The sequence below is a fragment of the Xyrauchen texanus genome, chromosome 37, assembly GCF_025860055.1.
Source record: "Xyrauchen texanus isolate HMW12.3.18 chromosome 37, RBS_HiC_50CHRs, whole genome shotgun sequence".
Lineage (NCBI taxonomy): Eukaryota > Metazoa > Chordata > Actinopteri > Cypriniformes > Catostomidae > Xyrauchen > Xyrauchen texanus.
This window is the reverse complement of record NC_068312.1, coordinates 8,700,451-8,723,825: the sequence shown is the minus strand read 5'-3', so window position 1 is coordinate 8,723,825 and position 23,375 is coordinate 8,700,451. Positions and strand designations below refer to the sequence as shown.

The window sequence follows — 23,375 nt, the reverse complement described above, 5'->3', positions numbered from 1 at the left end:
ATTGATATGTGGAGTCGACTTTAGTGTGGACGCGGACCTTAGTGACACAGGCAGAAAATGACTCTGTGATTTCTGTGTGTTGCCGTTAAAACGGCATTTGATTGCAGGTGAGCGAGTTCTGTGACTGGCCCATTGACTGCTGTACAGACATTTCCAGCCACCTGTAAGGGGACTGGGTAATGTTTTACACGTTTTGCTCGCTGCAGTGAAGCATTCAGCGAACTCTCTTACCGTGCTGGTGCCCGTGCTCGTGTCCGCTAATGTCGACGGCGTGGGGTCGAAGGCCGAGCCCGGCCAGTCGTCGGATGCAGCGCCAATTGGAAAGGCTGTCAACCTTTTCACCGTCGTCCCCTGGCGCGCCGAACGAGATGAGACCCACCGCTCTGTTGGAGGGGTGCTGGTCCGTCTGCGTTAATTGGACTGGCGGCGGGGAGTTCTCGGGTGGTGGTAAAGCACGTAGGGACTGGCCAGGCGTGACGTCACTGAAGTCCGCGTGCTCTGGCGGCCTCCGTGAGCGGCGCTTTTTTCTTGCGCGGCTCGAACAGAGGGGACGGCAGCACAGTGGTGGCAGGCTCGTTCGCGGCGAAGGAGGCAAAGCGAGCGCGCGGCTCATTGAGGCCCAGGGAGTCACATTCGGGGCATCCGCCTCGAGTGAAAGCAGCTTCTGCGTGGTCAGGTCCCAGGCAGCGAGTGCAGATAATGTGATGGTCCCTGTCAGGAAGAAGGCCTCTGCACGAGGCGCAGGTCAAAGGCATTTGGAACAATGCCTCGAATTTGCTCTTTTACTAAATACAAAAAGTGTTGCAAAGGCAAACACTTGCAAAGTAGCTTAGTAAAAAGGATATAGTGATGCGCGCCGGATGGCGTAGCAGAAGGCTTCGAAGGCGGCTGAAGGCGCCGGGCGTCCTCTTGGCAGTCCTGCTGTAGGCTTGTCAACGGCGGGCGAAAGACTCCAACAATCCGGAGGATCCAGCGAAGAGGAGGTCTTCACTGAAGGAGATTAAATCTAAAGGAACTCGTATGACGGGGTGCCCATTATATAGCCTGGCTATGCTAATTTCGGCGGGCTCTGAGCGCGCGAACACGAGGCACACGCCCATTGGTCGCGCGTTCAGAGTCGCCCCGTCATTGGTTCGAGCAGTTGCCGCAGCACAGCCAATGACCGAGCTGCCTCGCTCATTACTGTCTGCTGTGCAGCTGCAATGCGTTTTACATAAAGACTTCAATATTTCTTGAGAAACGGAGTTTTCCCATAGCGTAAGCTACTTACGCAATAGGAGAGACCTCTTGATAGGGAACTCGAAACGCATCTTAACACCAGGTGTAAACAGTGATGCGTCTCGCCTGATTACGTGTGATCAGATAACCTGAAACGCATCTTAACACCAGGTGTAAACAGTGATGCGTCTCGCCTGATTACGTGTGATCAGATAACCTGAAACGCATCTTAACACCAGGTGTAAACAGTGATGCGTCTCGCCTGATTACGTGTGATCAGATAACCTGAAACGCATCTTAACACCAGGTGTAAACAGTGATGCGTCTCGCCTGACCACGTGTGATCAGATAACACCAGGCGTAAATGGTGACGTATCTTGCCCGACCACGTGTGATCGGATAACCCGAGACGCATCTTAACACCAGGTGTAAACAGTGATGCGTCTCACCTGACCACAAGTTATCGGATAACCCGAGACTCATCTTAACACCAGGTGTAAACAGTGATGCGTCTCGCCTGATCACGTGTGATTGGATAACCCGAGATTCATCTTAACACCAGGTGTAAACAGTGATGCGTCTCGCCTGATCACGTGTGATTGGATAACCTGAGACGCATCTTAACACCAGGCGTAAACAGTGATGCGTCTCACCTGACCACGTGTGATCGGATAATCCGAGACGCATTTTAACACCAGGCGTAAACAGTGATGCGTCTCACCTGACCACGTGTGATCGGATAATCCGAGACGCATCTTAACACCAGGCGTAAACAGTGATGCGTCTCACCTGACCACGTGTGATCGGATAATCCGAGACGCATCTTAACACCAGGTGTAAACAGTGATGTGTCTCCCTTGACCACGTGTGATCAGATAACCCGAAACGCATCTTAACACCAGGTGTAAACAGTGATGCGTCTCGCCTGACCACGTGTGATCAGATAACCCGAAACGCATCTTAACACCAGGTGTAAACAGTGATGCGTCTCGCCTGATTACGTGTGATCAGATAACCTGAAACACATATTAACACCAGGTGTAAACAGTGATGCGTCTCGCCTGATTACGTGTGATCAGATAACCTGAAACGCATCTTAACACCAGGTGAAAACAGTGATGCGTCCCATCTGATTACGTGTGATCGGATAAGCCGAGACGCATCTTAACACCAGGTGTAAACGGTGATGTGTCTCGCTTGACCACGTGTGATCGGATAACCGAGATGCATCTTAACACCAGGTGTAAACGGTGATGTGTCTCGCCTGACCACGTGTGATCGGATAACACCAGGCGTAAATGGTGACGTATCTTGCCCGACCACGTGTGATCGGATAACCCGAGACGCATCTTAACACCAGGTGTAAACAGTGATGCGTCTCACCTGACCACAAGTTATCGGATAACCCGAGACTCATCTTAACATCAGGTGTAAACAGTGATGCGTCTCGCCTGATCACGTGTGATTGGATAACCCGAGATTCATCTTAACACCAGGTGTAAACAGTGATGCGTCTCGCCTGATCACGTGTGATTGGATAACCCGAGACTCATCTTAACACCAGGTGTAAACAGTGATGCGTCTCGCCTGACCACGTGTGATCGGATAATCCGAGACGCATCTTAACACCAGGCGTAAACATTGATGCGTCTCGCCTGATTACGTGTGATCAGATAACCCGAAACGTATCTTAACACCAGGTGTAAACAGTGATGCGTCTCACCTGACCACGTGTGATCGGATAATCCGAGACGCATCTTAACACCAGGTGTAAACAGTGATGCGTCTCGCCTGATTACGTGTGATCAGATAACCCGAAACGCATCTTAACACCAGGTGTAAACAGTGATGCGTCTCCCTTGACCACGTGTGATCAGATAACCCGAAACGCATCTTAACACCAGGTGTAAACAGTGATGCGTCTCGCCTGACCACGTGTGATCAGATAACCGAGATGCATCTTAACACCAGGTGTAAACGGTGATGTGTCTCGCCTGACCACGTGTGATCAGATAACCCGAAACGCATCTTAACACCAGGTGTAAACAGTGATGCGTCTCGCCTGATTACGTGTGATCAGATAACCTGAAACGCATCTTAACACCAGGTGTAAACAGTGATGCGTCTCGCCTGATTACGTGTGATCAGATAACCTGAAACACATCTTAACACCAGGTGTAAACAGTGATGGGTCTCGCCTGACCACGTGTGATCAGATAACCTGAAACGCATCTTAACACCAGGTGTAAACAGTGATGCGTCCCATCTGATTACGTGTGATCGGATAAGCCGAGACGCATCTTAACACCAGGTGTAAATGGTGATGTGTCTCGCCTGACCACGTGTGATCGGATAACCGAGATGCATCTTAACACCAGGTGTAAACGGTGATGTGTCTCGCCTGACCACGTGTGATCAGATAACCCGAAACGCATCTTAACACCAGGTGTAAACAGTGATGCGTCTCGCCTGATTACGTGTGATCAGATAACCTGAAACGCATCTTAACACCAGGTGTAAACAGTGATGCGTCTCGCCTGATTACGTGTGATCAGATAACCTGAAACGCATCTTAACACCAGGTGTAAACAGTGATGCGTCTCGCCTGATTACGTGTGATCAGATAACCTGAAACGCATCTTAACACCAGGTGTAAACAGTGATGGGTCTCACGTGATTACGTTTGATCAGATAACCTGAAACGCATCTTAACACCAGGTGTAAACAGTGATGCGTCCCATCTGATTACGTGTGATCGGATAAGCCGAGACGCATCTTAACACCAGGTGTAAACAGTGATGCTTCCCGTCTGTGATCGGATAACCCGAGATGCATCTTAACACCAGGTGTAAACGGTGATGTGTCTCGCCTGACCACGTGTGATCGGATAACACCAGGCGTAAATGGTGACGTATCTTGCCCGACCACGTGTGATCGGATAACCCGAGACGCATCTTAACACCAGGTGTAAACAGTGATGCGTCTCACCTGACCACAAGTTATCGGATAACCCGAGACTCATCTTAACATCAGGTGTAAACAGTGATGCGTCTCGCCTGATCACGTGTGATTGGATAACCCGAGACTCATCTTAACACCAGGTGTAAACAGTGATGCGTCTCGCCTGATCACGTGTGATTGGATAACCTGAGACGCATCTTAACACCAGGCGTAAACAGTGATGCGTCTCACCTGACCACGTGTGATCGGATAATCCGAGACGCATTTTAACACCAAGCGTAAACATTGATGCGTCTCACCTGTCCACGTGTAATCGGATAATCCGAGACGCATCTTAACACCAGGCGTAAACAGTGATGCGTCTCACCTGACCACGTGTGATCGGATAAATCGAGACGCATTTTAACACCAGGTGTAAACAGTGATGCGTCTCCCTTGACCACGTGTGATCAGATAACCCGAAACGCATCTTAACACCAGGTGTAAACAGTGATGCGTCTCGCCTGACCACGTGTGATCAGATAACCCGAAACGCATCTTAACACCAGGTGTAAACAGTGATGCGTCTCGCCTGATTACGTGTGATCAGATAACCTGAAACGCATCTTAACACCAGGTGTAAACAGTGATGCGTCTCGCCTGATTACGTGTGATCAGATAACCTGAAACGCATCTTAACACCAGGTGTAAACGGTGATGTGTCTCGCCTGACCACGTGTGATCGGATAACCGAGATGCATCTTAACACCAGGTGTAAACGGTGATGTGTCTCGCCTGACCACGTGTGATCGGATAACCGAGATGCATCTTAACACCAGGTGTAAACGGTGATGTGTCTCGCCTGGCCACGTGTGATCGGATAACACCAGGCGTAAATGGTGACGTATCTTGCCCGACCACGTGTGATCGGATAACCCGAGACATCTTAACACCAGGTGTAAACAGTGATGCGTCTCACCTGACCACAAGTTATCGGATAACCCGAGACTCATCTTAACATCAGGTGTAAACAGTGATGCGTCTCGCCTGATGACGTGTGATTGGATAACCTGAGACGCATCTTAACACCAGGTGTAAACACTGATGCGTCTCGCCCGACCACAAGTTATCGGATTACCCAAGACGCATCTTAATGTAGATGTAGAAAGGAAGTTCCACTTTACATTTAAAAGAGCCAATAACCTTTTAGATACAGACATCACCGGTCAATCAACTCTAGAACGATCATACGCATTAGCTATACAAGCCGGGAAAATTGCGTTGTTTAGCATAACATGAGGTAAAGAATCACAATTGATGATTCCGGTATTGTCAGATTTTATTGCTGATTTGAAATATGTTCATTGATCGTAATAACCCGAGACGCATCTTAACACCAGGTGTAAACAGTGATGCGTCTCACCTGACCACAAGTTATCGGATAACCCGAGACTCATCTTAACATCAGGTGTAAACAGTGATGCGTCTCGCCTGATCACGTGTGATTGGATAACCCGAGATTCATCTTAACACCAGGTGTAAACAGTGATGCGTCTCGCCTGACCACGTGTGATCAGATAACCCGAAACGCATCTTAACACCAGGTGTAAACAGTGATGCGTCTCGCCTGATTACGTGTGATCAGATAACCTGAAACGCATCTTAACACCAGGTGTAAACAGTGATGCGTCTCGCCTGATTACGTGTGATCAGATAACCTGAAACGCATCTTAACACCAGGTGTAAACGGTGATGTGTCTCGCCTGACCACGCTGTGATCGGATAACCGAGATGCATCTTAACACCAGGTGTAAACGGTGATGTGTCTCGCCTGACCACGTGTGATCGGATAACCGAGATGCATCTTAACACCAGGTGTAAACGGTGATGTGTCTCGCCTGGCCACGTGTGATCGGATAACACCAGGCGTAAATGGTGACGTATCTTGCCCGACCACGTGTGATCGGATAACCCGAGACATCTTAACACCAGGTGTAAACAGTGATGCGTCTCACCTGACCACAAGTTATCGGATAACCCGAGACTCATCTTAACATCAGGTGTAAACAGTGATGCGTCTCTCCTGATGACGTGTGATTGGATAACCTGAGACGCATCTTAACACCAGGTGTAAACACTGATGCGTCTCGCCCGACCACAAGTTATCGGATTACCCAAGACGCATCTTAATGTAGATGTAGAAAGGAAGTTCCACTTTACATTTAAAAGAGCCAATAACCTTTTAGATACAGACATCACCGGTCAATCAACTCTAGAACGATCATACGCATTAGCTATACAAGCCGGGAAAATTGCGTTGTTTAGCATAACATGAGGTAAAGAATCACAATTGATGATTCCGGTATTGTCAGATTTTATTGCTGATTTGAAATATGTTCATTGATCGTAATCTTGACCAACAGTTTTTGAGATTTTCCCCATTCAAGAAGATAGGAGCTGCACTGGCATGACTGGAAATAGCCTTCAAGGAGCATTCCAAAGATGGCCGACAGTGGACTGACTTGCTAGAAAGACATTACTTAAGTGTTCAAATGCATTTTGGGGGCCACTGTAAATAAATGTTATTGATGTGACCAATAGTTAGCGGGCTATTAGGTAACAACAAAGGTTTCAAATCAAATACTTGGCCAGAATTATAAATGAGATATATACAGTACACAATTAGGTTGTGCTGAACTCATCCGGCAAGAATTTGTTTAATAAAGTGGGCCATGTTGTTCCAAGCATGTGGTGTAACAGCTGCTTATGTTCTCTGAAAGTTGGCACAAAATCATCTTTTGTGCTTGTTGTTAGACTGTTGGCCTCAGTTGACTCCTTTCTACAAAATCTTCTGCTTTTAATCAGGACAGTTTTAGTTCTAAACCAGTACATGTTATGTCATCTATATTGACAATTGACATTGCACCTGAATCCAAAGTATTTGGACACTTAAGCCATACTTAGAAATGTGAAGAAATTAAATTAAGAGATAGACCAATCAAAACATTTCACATAAACATGTTTGTTAGGTCTGAAACGATAAAACTAAATATATAGGTCTACTATTCAAACTGAAAACAGAAGGATTTGGATGCATTCCTGTTGTGAAATATTAGTGGAACATGTGCACAACATCCACTAAAATGACTTTTGGACCTGTCAGTTCATTCAATGTCCTGGCAAAAATGTACCAGTAAAGTGAAGTTAGTTCGGAGAAAAGCTCAAGCATCATTTCATTGCAAATGCAACTTGGTTTGATACTTTGTAATCTAATTCAATGTCATTCAGACACTTTTAAGTTTGGCTCAAGTGTCCAAATACTTTTTGGGGCCACTGTAGATATTTTAATTCAGTTATGATTTTCAGTTTTCCTGTCCTACCTGGCTGAATATTGTCCCGTATAATGCTGACGTGATCATCTCTGTCGGGTCGCGTGTGTTCATGCCAGAATCCGATCACATGCCCGAGCTCATGCACCACAATTCCAAACTTATCACAATTCTTCCCGATGGATATTGCCTGCGGACCCCCTCCTCTCCGGCCAACATACGAACAGCACCTGCAGAGGAAAATGTGGTGCATTATGACATCTGAAAGTTCATGTACACTGAAATCAACCAAATCATTGACAAGCGACACATGAATAGCATGAACACATTTCTGTCTAGCGCTACTCAGAGACACCGGTTCTAGTCCCATGGGAACCAAGATGTAATCGCGTTCACATATTAGCACAATACGTAGCACAATATTGAGGTTGCATTTTTGCTCTAAAATAAACATTTTACTCCACTGATGTTTAGGTTTGGGTCATTCTACATCATTTACAACAAAAAACACAACTCTCATTTGGTGCCACTATGTGGACATTTTACCTGGAGCTCACTCATGCCCATATGTTCAACAACACTTCCAGCATTGGCCACTGGGGGCAGTGATTTAAATTTCGGTAACCACAGACCGATTCCAACTGTGCAATGCCACTGAAAACCACAGTCAGTGACACATTTCAGAGAAAAAATCTAAACTTAATAATCTAACTGCATAAGTGTGCACATCCCTGAACAAATACTTAGTTGAAGCACCCTTTGATTTTATTACAGCACTCAGTCGGTTTGGATAGGAGTACATTAGCTTGGCACATCTTGACTTGGGAATATTTTCCCACTCTTCTTTGCAAAAGCATTCCAGATCTGTCAAATTACGAGGGCATCTCCTGTGTACGGCCCTCTTCAGGTCCCCCAACAGATTTTCTATAGGATTCAGGTCTGGGCTCTGGCTGGTCCATTCCAAAACATGAATCTTTTTCTGCTGAAGCCATTCTTTTGTTGATTTGGATGTGTGCTTTGGATCATTGTCATGCTGACAGATCTCTTCATTTTCAGATTTCTAGCAGACTCCAGAAGGTTCTGTGCCAAAATTGACTGGTACTTGGAGCTATTCATGATTCCCTCCACCTGCACTAAAGCCCCAGCTGAAGAAAAGCAGCCCCAAAGCAGTATGCTGCCACCACCTTCATGCTTCACTGTGGGTATGGTGATCTTTTGCTGATGTGCGGTATTGTTTTTGCACCAAACATACTTTTTCAAATTTTGGGCAAAAAGTTAAATATTGGTCTCGTTAGACCATAACACATTTTCCACATGGTTTTGGGAGACTGGATATAGGTTAGCCAGGCTTAGATGGGAATTTTTTAGTCAGAGAAGGCTTGCATCTTGCCACCCTACCCCATAGCCCAGACAGATGAAGAATACTGGAGACAGTCATCACACGTTGGGAGCAACCAGTACTGGCCAGAAAGAGCTGCAGCTCCTTTAATGTTGCTGTAGGCCTCTTGACAGCCTCCCTGACCAGTTTTCTCTTTGTCTTCTCATCAATTTTGGAGGGACGTCCTGTTCATGATAATGTCACTGTTGTGCCATACTTTCTCCACTTGTTGATGACTGTCTTCACTGTGTCCATGGTAATGAATCTAATACCTTGGACATTTTTTTGTAGCCTTCACCTGAGCGATACCTTTCGACAATGAGATCCCGTTGATGCTTTGTAAGCTCTATGTGGTCCGTGGCTCTTGTAGTAGCATGCAACCAAGAAGATGTCAGAAAAATCCTACAAGAACAGCTGAGATTTATTTGGAAAAGACAGGATTGTACTACATTTCACACGAGCTTGATGATTGGTTGATTCTGAAAACAGCCACATACCCAATTATAAAGGGATGTGCACACTTATGCAGTAAAGTGTTTTATTTTTATTCTCTCAAATGTGTCACTTTGGTTTTAGTGGCATTGCATAGGTTGTAATTTTGACATTAAAATGTGCAAAAAGTCATTTTTTACATCACAAAAACCTGCTGTTTTAACAGGGGTTTGTAGACTTTTTATATCCACTGTATATTTGGTGGATACACTATGAAACATATGAAAGGGCTTGTCTCCTTTTTTTAAGAGCCAACAGCCTTTAGTTTACATCACAGCCATGAACCATGATTTGCTACTTGCTAATCGGTTGCATGTGGTATTATGGGGGATGGACCTTCTCATTCTTTAGAACATTCAATTGGACAAATATCTGTGTAGTGCAAGATGAGTCATCAATATTTTTGGCCTGTTAAAATATTTTTTGGTTAACTATTTGGAGTATACTAGCCAATGCCTCCAAAGCAAACAGACATGGGCTAAAAGCCACAGAACTCTCTAAAACATTTTGATTTCATAGGATCTTTAACAACACACGAGCTACAAAAGTTACCTAATCTTAAACCGAATATAAAGTGCAAATGTCATTCATCGTTTGCTTTATACGTTTGCTTAGAGCTAACGTGTTGCAAAGTCCAGATAGACAGGTTGTGTGTATCACACCAGCAAGAAGTCGTGTATAAATCACAATCAAATAATGCCTTTCTGAAAGGGCACGGGATGTGTGGGAGAAAGGCTGCTGAGAGCTCGCTTCTGATCGGCATGCACACACGCGCACACACACACACACACACACAGCCTGTGTGGGTGCACTAGAACACTCTTAAATTACGAAGCACCCAGCGGCTCGCTCCAGAAACTCTGCCTTGAACTTTGCACAGCACAGACAGGGATTGCCAATACACACAAGTCCATTCGAGCATGGGTTCCCTATTTGTCACTACCGCTGCCTGCAATGGGGAAAAAGCTTAATGTATCGCCACTCTAACCGAAGCGCACACACACACACACACACACACACACACACACACACACACACACACACACACACACACACACACACACACAGTGTTTTTTTTGTGTGGCCATCATGACCTGCAGAGTGACACAAAGGCCCCCTGTACATCCAGAGAACTAAAAATGACTGACAGAGCATGCACAGTGGTATTTTTCATGAAGTTTCCTCTCGCTGCTTGACTGCAATGGCAAGCCTACTTATTAGACAGTGAGAAAGCAAACAGTCCCTGTTACATTTGTCTGTGTCAATATTGCTTTTTCAATATTAAAGGAGTTTTACGGCTTTTAGTCCAGCTTTGAGGCCATATACAGTATATGCTAGTGTACTACTAAAAGTTGACTAAATAAATTTTTTATTTTAGCAGATATAACGCATTTAAAATGTACTGCATTTTGTCCACAGGTGTGTATCCAAATTCTGGTCCAACAATTCTCTCTTGAATTCAAATGTGTCCTCTCCAAACATTATAAATACCACCTGCTTTTAACTAGCAATAGCAAGTAGCAACTCCCCAGGATGTGATTGAACCTAAAGGCTATTCACTTTTTAATGCATAGAGACGAGCCCTGTTTCAATAGGAGATTCGTCAATACTGGAAAGGAAACCATTCATCAAACCATTGCAGGGGGTCTTTAATTTATAATCAAGTTCATTGAGGAAATCAGTGGATTAAAATGTGGATTGTGAAGCTGACTTTATGGATGCTAATAAAGAAAATCTTGCATTTGTAATTAATAATAATAATAATAATAATATGTTTATTTTATATAGCGCCTTTCAACAAACTTAAGGTCGCTTTACAAATAGCAAAAAATTTTATGTTTTTTTTTTTTCATCTTTTTTTCATCTTTAAAATAAGTGTGATTAAAAGAAAATAATTTCCCTATGTTTGATCAAATTACTAAAATTGGATGACTAAAGAGAAACCAGCAGTAGCTGTTATGTACCATCTAAATTGCACAAAATAGTGTTTTTTTTTGTTGTCTTATAACACTAATTAAACATTTAGGCACTGAAGACTTAAGTATAGAAGTTTAAGTATAGAAAGTGGAATTTTCCCCCAATTATCCATTAGATGGATGGCAGGTCTTTAGTTGCACAAGTGTACGGAGTATTAGCTGCCGTATTGTGTGCTTCATAATGCACCACACATTCTCAATTGGAGATGGTCAGGACTGCAGTCAGGCCAATCTAGCACCCGCACTCTCTGCTTATTCGGCCAGTATGTGGTTTGAAGTCGTCCTGCTGGAAAATGCCGGTACATCCCTGGAAAAGACGGTACTGGATTTGTACATATCTGTCTGCATTAATGGTGCCCTGACAGATGTGCGAATTACCCATGCCATGGGCACTGACACACCCCTGGCCCATACAGACACTGGCTTTTGGACCTGATGCTGATAACAGTTTGGATGATCCCTTTCCTCTTTGGACCGGAGAACACAACGGCTGTGTTTTTCAATTTTGTTTTTAAATGTGGACTCTTCCGACCAAAAACACAGTTCCACTGTTCTACTTTCCATCTAAGATGGGACCCAGCCCAGAGAAGTCATGGGTGCTTCTGGACAGTGTTGATGTAGGGCTTCTGCTTTGCATAGTAAAGTCTTAACTTACATCTGTGGATGCAGTTACCCCAAGCCCATGTTCATGATATTCATTTTTTTTAAAAGCATATCGGTTGATCACTAGTAAACCTTAACAATTTTGGAATAGCCTATTTTTTCAGCTTACTTTAATAGTCTGGGTGGACTGGGGGTGAGCTTTGCGCTTAAAACTTTAGTATATGTCATCAAATGTCTTTTATCGTATCCTAACCCGATGTGATGCAATAAGATTCCAGTGACAAGCAATTTGTTTCACCGCACCAAATGCAAACACCGCAAAATCACAGCAAATCAGAACATATTTGATGTTTAATGTACAGTTACGAAAAGCAACATTTTGGACCAATGGGATTTAAGAGTGGAATGTCTTGTCCCTTGTCACTTGTCATTCTCTCGACTGGTTAGGACAAAAACTCATGGACAAGATACCTTTGATCAGGTAGGACACAGTGTTTTATTTCAAAAGATCAAGAAAAATTATACTTCTTATTAAATGGCCCCTTCAAACTCACAATAGCAGACAAAATGAACTTAAAGAATTAGTTCACCCAAAAATTCTTTACTCACCTTCATGTCATCCCAGTTGTGTATGACTTGCTTTCTTCAGCAGAACACAAATAAAGATTTTTAGAAGAATATCTCAGCTTTGTTGGTCCATTCAATGCAAGTGAATGTTGTCCAGATTTTTTTAAGCTCCAAAAAGCACATCAATGCAGCATAAAAGTAATCTATACGACTCAACTGGTTAATGTCTTCAGAAGTGATATGATAAGTTTGGGTGAGAAAAAGGTCAATATTTAAGTCCGTTTTTACTTTAAATTATTGATACCAAGAAGAATGTAAATCGCCAAAAACAGAAGAAGTAGAGCTCTTAGGAGAGAACAGCGCTTATAGGGCTGTTTGAAAATGGAGATTTATAGTAAAACAGGATTTAAATGTTGATCCGTTTTTCACCCACACCTATCATATCACTTCTGAAGACATGGATTAAACCACTGGAGTCGTATGGATTACTTTTATGCTACCTTAATATGCTTTTTGGAGCTTCAAAGTTCTGGTCACCATTCACTTGCACTTCATGGACCAACAGAGATTAAATATTCTTCTAAAAATCTTCATTTGTGTTCAGCAGAAGAAAGAAAGTCATCCACATCTGAGATGGCATGAGGGAGAGTAAATGATGAGAGGATTTTCATTTTTGTGTGAACTATGCCTTTAAGGGGAAATAAACGTGCTAACATGGTATCCAGGGGTCTGAAAAGTCTCTTAACTGTTGTGAATGACAAGCTGAGCTCTGGACTGCTGACACACTACTGAAGCATCAATGGGGAGCCATTGTGTAAGTATAAAACACACACACGTTCAGGTGACAGTCCCGTGATGTGCAGTGTGACAAAATCGCCTGGTATTTCCACGATCGTTAGGTCGAGACATGAGGGGCCACCCACATATACACAAAAAACCTTCTGTTGGCACACAAAGAAGATAATCAAGAACAGTGAATAAATCGGAAGAAGAGGATGGAAAACCACTTGAGCGATAAATCAGGACGAGATGAGAAAAGAAGAGAAAGAAAGAGAAGTGTAAGAAAAGAGAAAAGAAAATGCTCCAGATGAGCGAGAGACGGAAGAGTCAAAGGTTCCCTTCTCCTGCTGTGCAAACTCTCTCACACACTGACACACACCAACTCATACACACCCCTGTGAACTTGCACATATCCTTTAGAAAGCCTGTTATGACACACACTTACCCACACGGCCGGTAGGTGAAGACGATGTAGCTCTCCTCAGTTGTTCTCTCAATGAACGTCACACATGTGTGTTTCTCCCAGTGTCTCATAGCCTGTCTGAATATGGCTCTCTGGCTACCTGTAAACACACATACACAAATGCAAAAGTTGACTTTGCTTTGTATATAGGGGCATATCATAGATTGATATTGTTTTGGATGTAAAGCTAGGAAAATACTACAGGGTTATTCCATGTCAAATCGACCAAATTTTTGATATAAATGATCATTAAAAGCCCAGATATGAAATGAGTAATCTATTATTTATTAAAGCATAATAATTGTATTTGTACACAGAGATAGGCAGGTCTATTACTAGAATCATTTAACTGTAGCACAACCGTTGCACTATATGCCAACAGAGGAGGTCCAAAAATCGGAAAAGGCTCTTTTTTGTGATGTTTTTTCAGTGTTGGAGTGCATATAACTCCAGAAGTATTACAATTATTTAACAATTCTTACAGATTCTGATTTTTAAGGCCCTATTTGGTTAAATCCCAGAGATCTGTGGCTCTCAATTTGGCTCTATCTGCCATGGACGCTTCTAGTGCAGAAGGTGTCACTGATTATTTGGGGAGTGATTCGATTTTGGCAAGAAGTGACGTTTGCATCTGGTGTAGACAGGGTGTAAACTCCAATAAAACTTTTAAATAGTATTTTTAAATAATAATAATAATAATAAAAAAATTAAAAAAAGGAAAAATATTCCAATTTGATTGGAAATGACCAGATTTGCTAATTAAGGATGTTCCCAAATGACCTGTCCCAAAACTATTGGTCAATCCAATGTCGATATATCACGATATTTTTCTCATGACATTGTGTCGATACTTTAGATCCATTATATCGATATTGACATTAAACGATTTGTGTTTTGTTATCATGTCCAGAATTTCAATAAAGAATATGCAGGTCGTCTAAATAAGAGCAAACTCAAGAGCTGTGTTCCTCAGTGCAGTCAGAGACGCTTCGATGAGGAGAGAGAGAGACTGAAACTGACCCGGTTACTCTAGCTGACACATTGGGCCTCTCTCATGTGTTTGGCAAAAATATACATTTCCCGCTTAATCGCGATATTCATTTGAATGATCCCGATGTCGAATCTTCAAATCCCATTGTTCTGATTTTAGACTTTCTGTTCTTTACAGAAACTTTCATTCTAATTACATATTGTACAGATGCTGTAAAAGAAGTCATTCGAACTAAACACTTCTGTCAAAGTCCCAGCCACTGGTCTTAAAGAGACAGTACCATTTTAGCACTTATTGTATATTTCATACGTATGTATATAAGTTGTACTTTTTTACAAGGATTTACATTGAAATGCATAATAAGTGCTAAAATGGTAATACACACACACACACACACACACACACACACACACACACACACACACACACACACACACACACACAGTATACTCTATATATGCAATTTATGTAGTATAAATTCTATATATTTTATATAAATCTATAGTATATATAAATAATCTATATTTTTAAAAAGCTGTGACCAAAATTATGAAAAACGAATTTATTATTTATTTACTAACTAAATTTATATTTCTATTATTATCTATTATTTGTATCTATTTATATTTTATCATTCTGTAATTGACCAAGTTAGAAGGTCCCCAGTAAAAAATGAATAACAGAATTAGCTGACAGAATTCTTTCATAATGTATGTCAGCAAAATGGAAATTATAACTGAAATATACTCAAATGAATTGGAATTGAATTGAGATATCGATGTATCGCAATGTATCGAATCGCTGGCGATACCCAGCCCAATCCCACATAAATACACACATCTATATCCGTTTCTGTCAACAAACACACTTTTAAAACTTTCCAAACAAAACCACTTAAAAGATAGATCAAAGAATAACAAACACAAACACACTTCAGGTTAAAAAAACAAGTAAAACACATACATTACATACAAATATCACTAAGACATAATGAGATTGGAGCTACAGACACAAGATCTAATACCCCTGTGTAAAAGGGAAAGATCATCGTCTGTGTGTGTGTGTGTGTGTGTGTGTGTGTGTGTGTGTGTGTGTGTGTGTGTGTGTGTGACTCACCACTGAAGTTCCCGCTGATGACATAAGGAATGACCCCCTCAGGCCACACCCTCTCAGGTCTGGAGGTCGCTGCCCTCTTCTTGCGATGGGACCCCGGCTGACCCGATTCTGTATTGTTTGGATTCGTCTCATTGGACAGTGAACCTACCATTCCCAACATCAAATAAAAACTGACGTTTAATTATGAACTAGTTTGGATCAGCACAATCACTTTTGATTCAGTCATCATTTACTCACACTGATGTTGTTCTAAATCCATAACTTTCTTTTGATATACAGATATTCATATATAACAAAAGCCAATATTCATTGTTGGCCAATAACCAATATGATGATCAGTAAAAACAAACCAATACTGTTTTGTCTTTACTTAAAAAAAAAAAAAATAATAATAATTCTTTACAATAAAGCTCCATTATGGACGTTTACATGCTTCAAATGAAATCAGAAGTCAAAAACATTAATGTAAGTGTAAAACAGAAAAGATGGATAACCGTTTAATACACTGTAATCTGGCATGGAAACAGAGAAAACAGTTAGAGTTGGAAAAAATTAGCCCTGATACAATCTGCTTCCAATATTAGCCTAATTATTGAAATAAAACACCAGTACTATTGGTAATTGGTCCCAACCTAAAATGTTAACCTAAACCTAACCAAAAGTGTACTATAAGCAAATGAGAGGTGAACCAAACAGACATCCTTACCCTTAACCAACACCTAAACCCAAGCTATAGTGTCCTAAAAGCAAATGCGACATGAAAAGCACATTTTCTGAAGAACAAGGTTTGTGTTGCTTCTACGACACTTTCGTCTCAAGAGTCAAATGGGTGCTTGTTTGGGACTCGAACCAGAGTCGTCCGAGTCCAACACTCTTTCATGTGAGCTACCGTGGAAACTAATCACATTGAAATAAGTGTGGAAATGTAGGAGAGTCTGTAATAAAAGTGTTAATGTGTTGTTTTTCAAATGATGCGTTAGAATTATGCGTTATGTGTTTCGATATCAAAACATAGCAGTGTGATTAATAGAGCAAAACACTTTCTTATAAAGTCATAATCAGCTGATGTAGTCGTGACTTATGGAAATGAATGAAACGTACAGATGTTGTAGCGCCTCTAGTGTTCATTTCACCAATAAAATGCGATGAAATGTAGAACACAGTACGTAAAAGTCAGTTGCAAAAAAGTAGTTACAGTAATGTTCATTTTTTGTGATACTTGGTTGCAAACGATTTGTCTTATCCTTTTACCTACTTCATTGCATTTCCCCATCACCTCTTGTTTTTGCATTCACAGAAAACTCATTTTTCTTCTTTCTTTCATTCTTTCCTTATCTATCTATCACTCCCTCCTTTTCTGGGGAGAAAACATGATAAAGCCTTCCCTCATAATGACCTTTCAGTAAAGCAATTTTGATGTTTGTGGTTAAAAAAAACTTTTTACAGTTAGTTTAAAAATGTATGACTCTTCGTAACTTTAAGTACCAATTTAGTCTGACACAAAGTTTATCTAAACTAGTCCCACATGTGCAAGCAGTCACACACAAACACACAAATGCATACATACACAGAAAAAGAGACTTACCTGTATCATTGTGATTCAAAATTGTGACCGTTCTCTGGGCTACATTCACAATGCGGTCCACTATAAACATGCGCATATCTTCCTCATCGAGCGCAATGTCTCCAAGATAGGCAACTGAAACAAACACAAAAGATGCACTTTTTAATGTCAGCATAATCTCATTATTCAAATACATTGATTATACAGCACATAAAACAACAAAACAAACAAAATTCAAAGTAAAACAAAAACAAAGCATAACAAAACATAAAACAAAATGTAAAGTAAAACAAACGCAAAGTAAAACGCAAGGTAAAACAAAAAACATAGCAAAGCAAAAGGCAAAGTAAAAAACAAAAACAAAGGAAAGCAAAACAAGAAGTAAAACAAAAAACAAAGCGAAGCAAAAAGCAAAGTAAAACAAAAAACAAAGCAAAGCAAAATGCAAAAATAAAAAAACAAAGCAAAGTAAAATGCAAAAACAAAAAAACAAAGCAAAATGCATAGTAAAACAAAAAACAAAGCAAAGCAAATGCAAAGTAAAACAAAAACAAAGCAAAACGCAAGGTAAAACAAAAAACATAGCAAAGCAAAAGGCAAAGTAAAAAACATAGCAAAGCAAACGGCAAAGTAAAAAACATAGCAAAGCAAACGGCAAAGTAAAAAACATAGCAAAGCAAACGGCAAAGTAAAAAACAAAAGCAAAGGAAAGCAAAACAAGAAGTAAAACAAAAAACAAAGCGAAGCAAAATGCAAAAACAAAAAAACTAACAAAGCAAAACGCAAAAACAAAAAACAAAGCAAAACAGAACACAAAGTAAAACGCAAAAACAAAAAAAACAAAGCAAAGCAAAAGGCAAAGTAAAAAACATAGCAAAGCAAACGGCAAAGTAAAAAACATAGCAAAGCAAACGGCAAAGTAAAAAACATAGCAAAGCAAAAGGCAAAGTAAAAAACATAGCAAAGCAAAAGGCAAAGTAAAAAACATAGCAAAGCAAAACGCAAAAACAAAAAACAAAACACAAAGCAAAATGCAAAAACAAAAAAACTAACAAAGCAAAACGCAAAAACAAAACACAAAGCAAAACGCAAAAACAAAAAACAAAGCAAAACAGAACACAAAGTAAAACGCAAAAAAAAAAAAAACAAAGCAAAACGCAAAGTAAAACAAAAATGAAGCAAAACAACACAAAGTAAAACAAAAAAAGGAAAGCAAAATGCAAAAACAAAAAACAAAGCAAAGCAAAACAAAAACGAAATGCAAAGTAAAACAAAAACAAAGCAAAACAAAACACAAAGCAAAATGCAAAGAAAAATGTGAAGTAAAACAAAAAACAAAACAATGCAAAGTAAAGCAAAAAAAAACGTTTCCAGAACACTCCTATCTTTAGTCAATAAAACAGAAATCCCGCCCCAAACTCAAACCATTATTTGCATAAATGTTGCTATATCAGGCTGGTCGGGATACTCGAACAAACATCAAACGACATCCCAGAGCCACAAGAAAAACAACCTTTGAGCTGGGATAGGAAAAAACATTTTAACATTGAAAAATATTACACACTTCACCTTTAAACATGTTTAAATGAAGCATTTGTTAGGTTTGTAACGGATAGTGTGAAATACCCTCTCATGAACCTTTTCCTCAAAAACAACCCCCTACGAGCTTGCAGGGTCCAGCTCGCTGATAGACAGCTCATCCTTTTTTAATGATCATCAATGATGCCATTTATAGCTGGGGTCATTACTTGTGCCATGATGAATAAATCATCCAGAATAGAGGGATGCTGATTAGCTGAAGGAAGTTAAGCATGCTATGATGAGAACTACACCACTTCTTACGATCTACACAGCAGGATAGTTTTGACCTAGAAGGAAATGGATGCAATTGGTAGAGTTTAATTAACTCGTCAGGGAATAATTGCACCTCTAGGAGCTTGGTGACTTTGATTGGAGTGTGATAATCAACAGAATTCAAGGGCAGCTAATTATCACGAGTATGAGAAGACAGTAAAATAACTATGATTGTATGGAACAGATGGGGCCATATTCTACACATTTGTAGCATTTTGTGTTTTCTATTAATAATGTTAGTCAAGTTTTTACACCAAAGGATGTCATCACTTAGTTTAACATGTTCAGTCCACTCTCTGACCCTTGGGAAACTGGAGAGGGAGTTTTGTGTTGTGAACATTATTGGTTGTGTATTGGAATTTGGCAGTTTTGTCACAAGATTTGGTTTCTATCAGGCTTCCCCCTTAATTGCAATGATGCTTTCTGCCAAAATGCCATTGTAACTGCAATTATGTAGGCCTACTATTGTAGCTATTCCATATAAAACAATTTTCACCATCAACTTTCAGTAATGGACATCCAAATACTTCTGTTTACTTGTGCTTGAGTAAGAAATCAGTCAGCAAACACCTGGAAAGTAGCACTCATTCTTTTCTTAATGAGGGTTGAAAAGAAGAAATTACCAAACAGATACTTTACGAGGCTTGTAACACAGGTTATTTGCTTCTTTGTGAAACGTCCTGTGGCAATGACAGTGTGTGTGTGTTTAGTGTGAGAGGGAGGCCTGAGGCTTGGGTTTTTTAAACACCAATGAAAAGTAACACGTGTACTGTCTGTGCCTGGATGCAGAGAGTAAGAGGTGGAGCAAATAAAGCGTTTGTGTGTGCGTGAGAGAGAGAGAGAGAGAGAGAGAGAGAGAGAGAGAGAGAGAGAGAGAGGGAGAGAGGGAGAGAGGGAGAGCGATCAAACGGAGCCACAGCCACCCCATAACCCTGCCTGAGGCAGCAGGGCAGTGGGGCAGTGACCTGTCGCTTCCTGTACAGGACAATGAAGCCAATTATTCTTTCTCTAAGCAGTCTACTGCCTCTGTGTTGTGTATGAGAATTTTGATACTTAGATTGGCATTGTTGTGGGACACATGACACTCACAAATATTCCAGTGCAGGGGAGGCGACTTTGAAACTGTAACAGGCTACAAGCTACTCATAATAGTGTTCTAATCAGAGGCTATGCAACAAGTTTCCAGCAAATAAATTAATTAGTCTGTCCATACCGGTGTTGGGTGTAATCTGATTACAAAGAAATGAAATACTGTAATAAATTATTTGTAATGTGTTACATTTTAAATACTTGAAATTACATTACAGTTACTGACTTTCAATGGAGTCAATTACTTTTAAGTACATTCCTTGGGCTACACTTATTTCTAAAACAATTCTATTTGAGTTTACAGGTTACCCCGACACAGGTCCACATTCAAAGTGAAAATGTGTGTGTTGTGACAAAATCACAGCCAATCGTTGAATATGTTTCACCAGATTATTTTTGGAGAGCTCTTAAAAGCTTCTAATGCCACTACTCATGTTTTCATTCGTTACAAATTTAATTTATGCAAAAGCAAATAAATAAAAAAATTTATCGCGAATACAGCAGCACAAAAGAGAACAAAGAGAACAAAATCATTGTTTCTGGGGAAATTGCCACAAAATATATATGAAAAGGGAGGTTTAGGTTAACAGATGTTTTTTTTATGCACAATTTTTTAAATTTTATCCGCATCTTGTTTTTGTTTCCATACAACACTTTTTATGCAATATTCCAAAATTCACACAAAAACACAAACGTGGCTGGAAACACAGCTATTGCCGATAAACCAGGCGCATGACAAATGTTTCCAGAACTGAGCGACCATAAGCAAAGATGGCACCCTCAAGGTTGTGTACTTCCAAGGGTTATGTGCCAGCTGAGCAACTGCCATTGCGATTGGGAATGCAAATGCATATATTTCTCCAGATATTCTAGATCTCCATGGTAGAAACCAAGCGACCGACAACATTTTTGGCTCAAGTGTCAACTCGCACTGCTGTGTTTTTCCTCGTAAGTGCATTGCTCATTCAGTTGAGCTACAGCGCAATCAATCCCATTCGAATAAGCTTGTAAATATAGTTGGTTACTTAATGCAAGCTTAAAATATATCACCCTCCAGTTCATGCACTACAGTAAAAGTGTTTAAAATAGCATTGTGTGAGGAACAGGGCGAAAAGTACGAGTTTATGAACTGACTTAGTTTTACGTGGATTTGTGTCAAAGTCATAAAAATTATTGTCGTTGCAGCGCCTCTAGTGTTCATTTCTCCAGGAAACTGCTGCGGTATGTATATCATACCATGTAAATCATTTCGCAAAATTGTTGGCATATTAATGTGATTGAGACCAAATTGAAACAGCAATATAGCATTGTCACAAATCTCATTTCTATCTCTCCTAAAGAATATCACTTTATCTGGGCAGCTCTCTAGGTCTGACTGAACTCCCATCTAAAAACAGAATGAACTAAAAACAGCTGGCAGAGCTGAAATGATAGGGTTTTACTTCTCAATGCATGTCCACACAGACAACCACAGGCCATGAGAGGCAGAGACAATCCATCCTGACATCCTGATTGGCTTGTATTTCTCTTGCTGGCAGAGATATCCCTTAGTTTATGGTGCAGATCATTTTTAGTAAATGACTTTATATAAATGTTGCAGTCAAAAACTGACCAAAACAATAGTGTAAATTCTCCACAACATGTCCAGACAAGCAGGGGCGGAGCCAGGAGTTTTTTGCAGGGGTGGCCGGGCAGTCTGTGGTGGCACAGAAATATTCGGGCAGAACAGGTCAAGTCTTGTGCTCAAAAATGGCAATTGCGTGTAGGATGGCCAATGTGGTGGCCGGACTTCAGTCCATGGTGGTCACGGCCACCCCTGGCCACCCCCTAGCTCCGCCACTGCAGACAAGCTCTAAACCAGAAGACCAGAAGATCATCTCGCTTACACTAATATGTCTCCCAAATGCACACACACACACACACACACACACACACACACGATGAAAGAGTGTGGATGAAATCGCGTGGCATTAATAAATCAGACTGAAGACAGAGAGTGAGATCTCCAGAAGATGTGTTCTCATAAGAGCCAGATACCAGATGTCAGTGACTATATGGAGAAAATCCAGCGAGAGTAGACTTGCAAGAACACGCTCTAAAAAATTATGAAATAAATGCTTCATGCAGTAATAATAAACCACTGTGATTGGTCCATACTGAGCAACGCTGAAAAAAGTCCCATGTCGGAACACCTATGTGCTGCTTTTACAGCGGCTTGAAGAGTAATTCACACTTGAATAATGACACTGAGAAACTTTAATCGCCATTAAGTAGAAAATACCCAGTGGAAAGCAACATTGCCATCAAGTCATGTCAAAATGATTGTATTTATGAGATGAGAGAAACTGAACCCAATCATGATGTCCTTACTACTAGTAGGAAACTATTGGTAGTTTCAACGTTGGAGGCCTCAATTAAAGAATTATGTGGTAAGCTAACTGCTACTGCAACTAAGTTGTGAATGCTGACTGTAATTTGTACATATTTTGTGTACAACAATGGTAATAGAGAATAGAGATATTCTGATAGATATGCCTCGGGTTCGATGAAAAAAAAAAGTCTCATCCATTTTTAATTGTCTGCCTGTTCAAACTTGTTATCGTCTGGAAAGTTGTAGTATTTAAGGTACCATTCATATCCATTGCACAAAAGGTGTGGGACAATTTATGAACATTTCAAATAGTGATTATTTTAATGTTCTAAAACTGTCCCCATTCACTTCCATTGTAAGTGTCTCACTGTACCCCCGATTTTTTTTTTTTAAAGCAAGTCAAAATTATTTTTTGCGGTAATCAACATGCCACAAATGCTGTGGACTGAGCTTAACTTAACTTGAACCACGAATATTCCTTTAAGGAACTCAAAACATTTGTATGAGAAAAAGCCCCCTTCAATGCTATAACTGAAAACCCAAACAAACAGTTGCTAGGCCACAACCCTGTTTGATCTCGCAAACCTGGACTCCAAAGGCAACAATAGTGCCAATGCCAGGGTTGCAGTCTCAAGGGAAAATGC

At 40.8% G+C, this 23,375-nt stretch overlaps 1 protein-coding gene across 1 annotated transcript in view; it reads right to left on the bottom strand.

Moving 5' to 3' along the window:
* Positions 1–23,375, bottom strand: part of bmp1a (bone morphogenetic protein 1a) — a 100,819-nt gene that overhangs the window by 53,706 nt on the left and 23,738 nt on the right. The window contains exons 2-5 of the mRNA XM_052108037.1: positions 17,439–17,552; positions 15,854–15,997; positions 13,729–13,846; positions 7,539–7,717 (exon numbers count right to left, since the gene is read on the bottom strand). Of these exons, the coding sequence (XP_051963997.1) occupies positions 7,539–7,717; positions 13,729–13,846; positions 15,854–15,997; positions 17,439–17,552 (555 nt within the window). The remainder of the gene's footprint in view (positions 1–7,538; positions 7,718–13,728; positions 13,847–15,853; positions 15,998–17,438; positions 17,553–23,375) is intronic.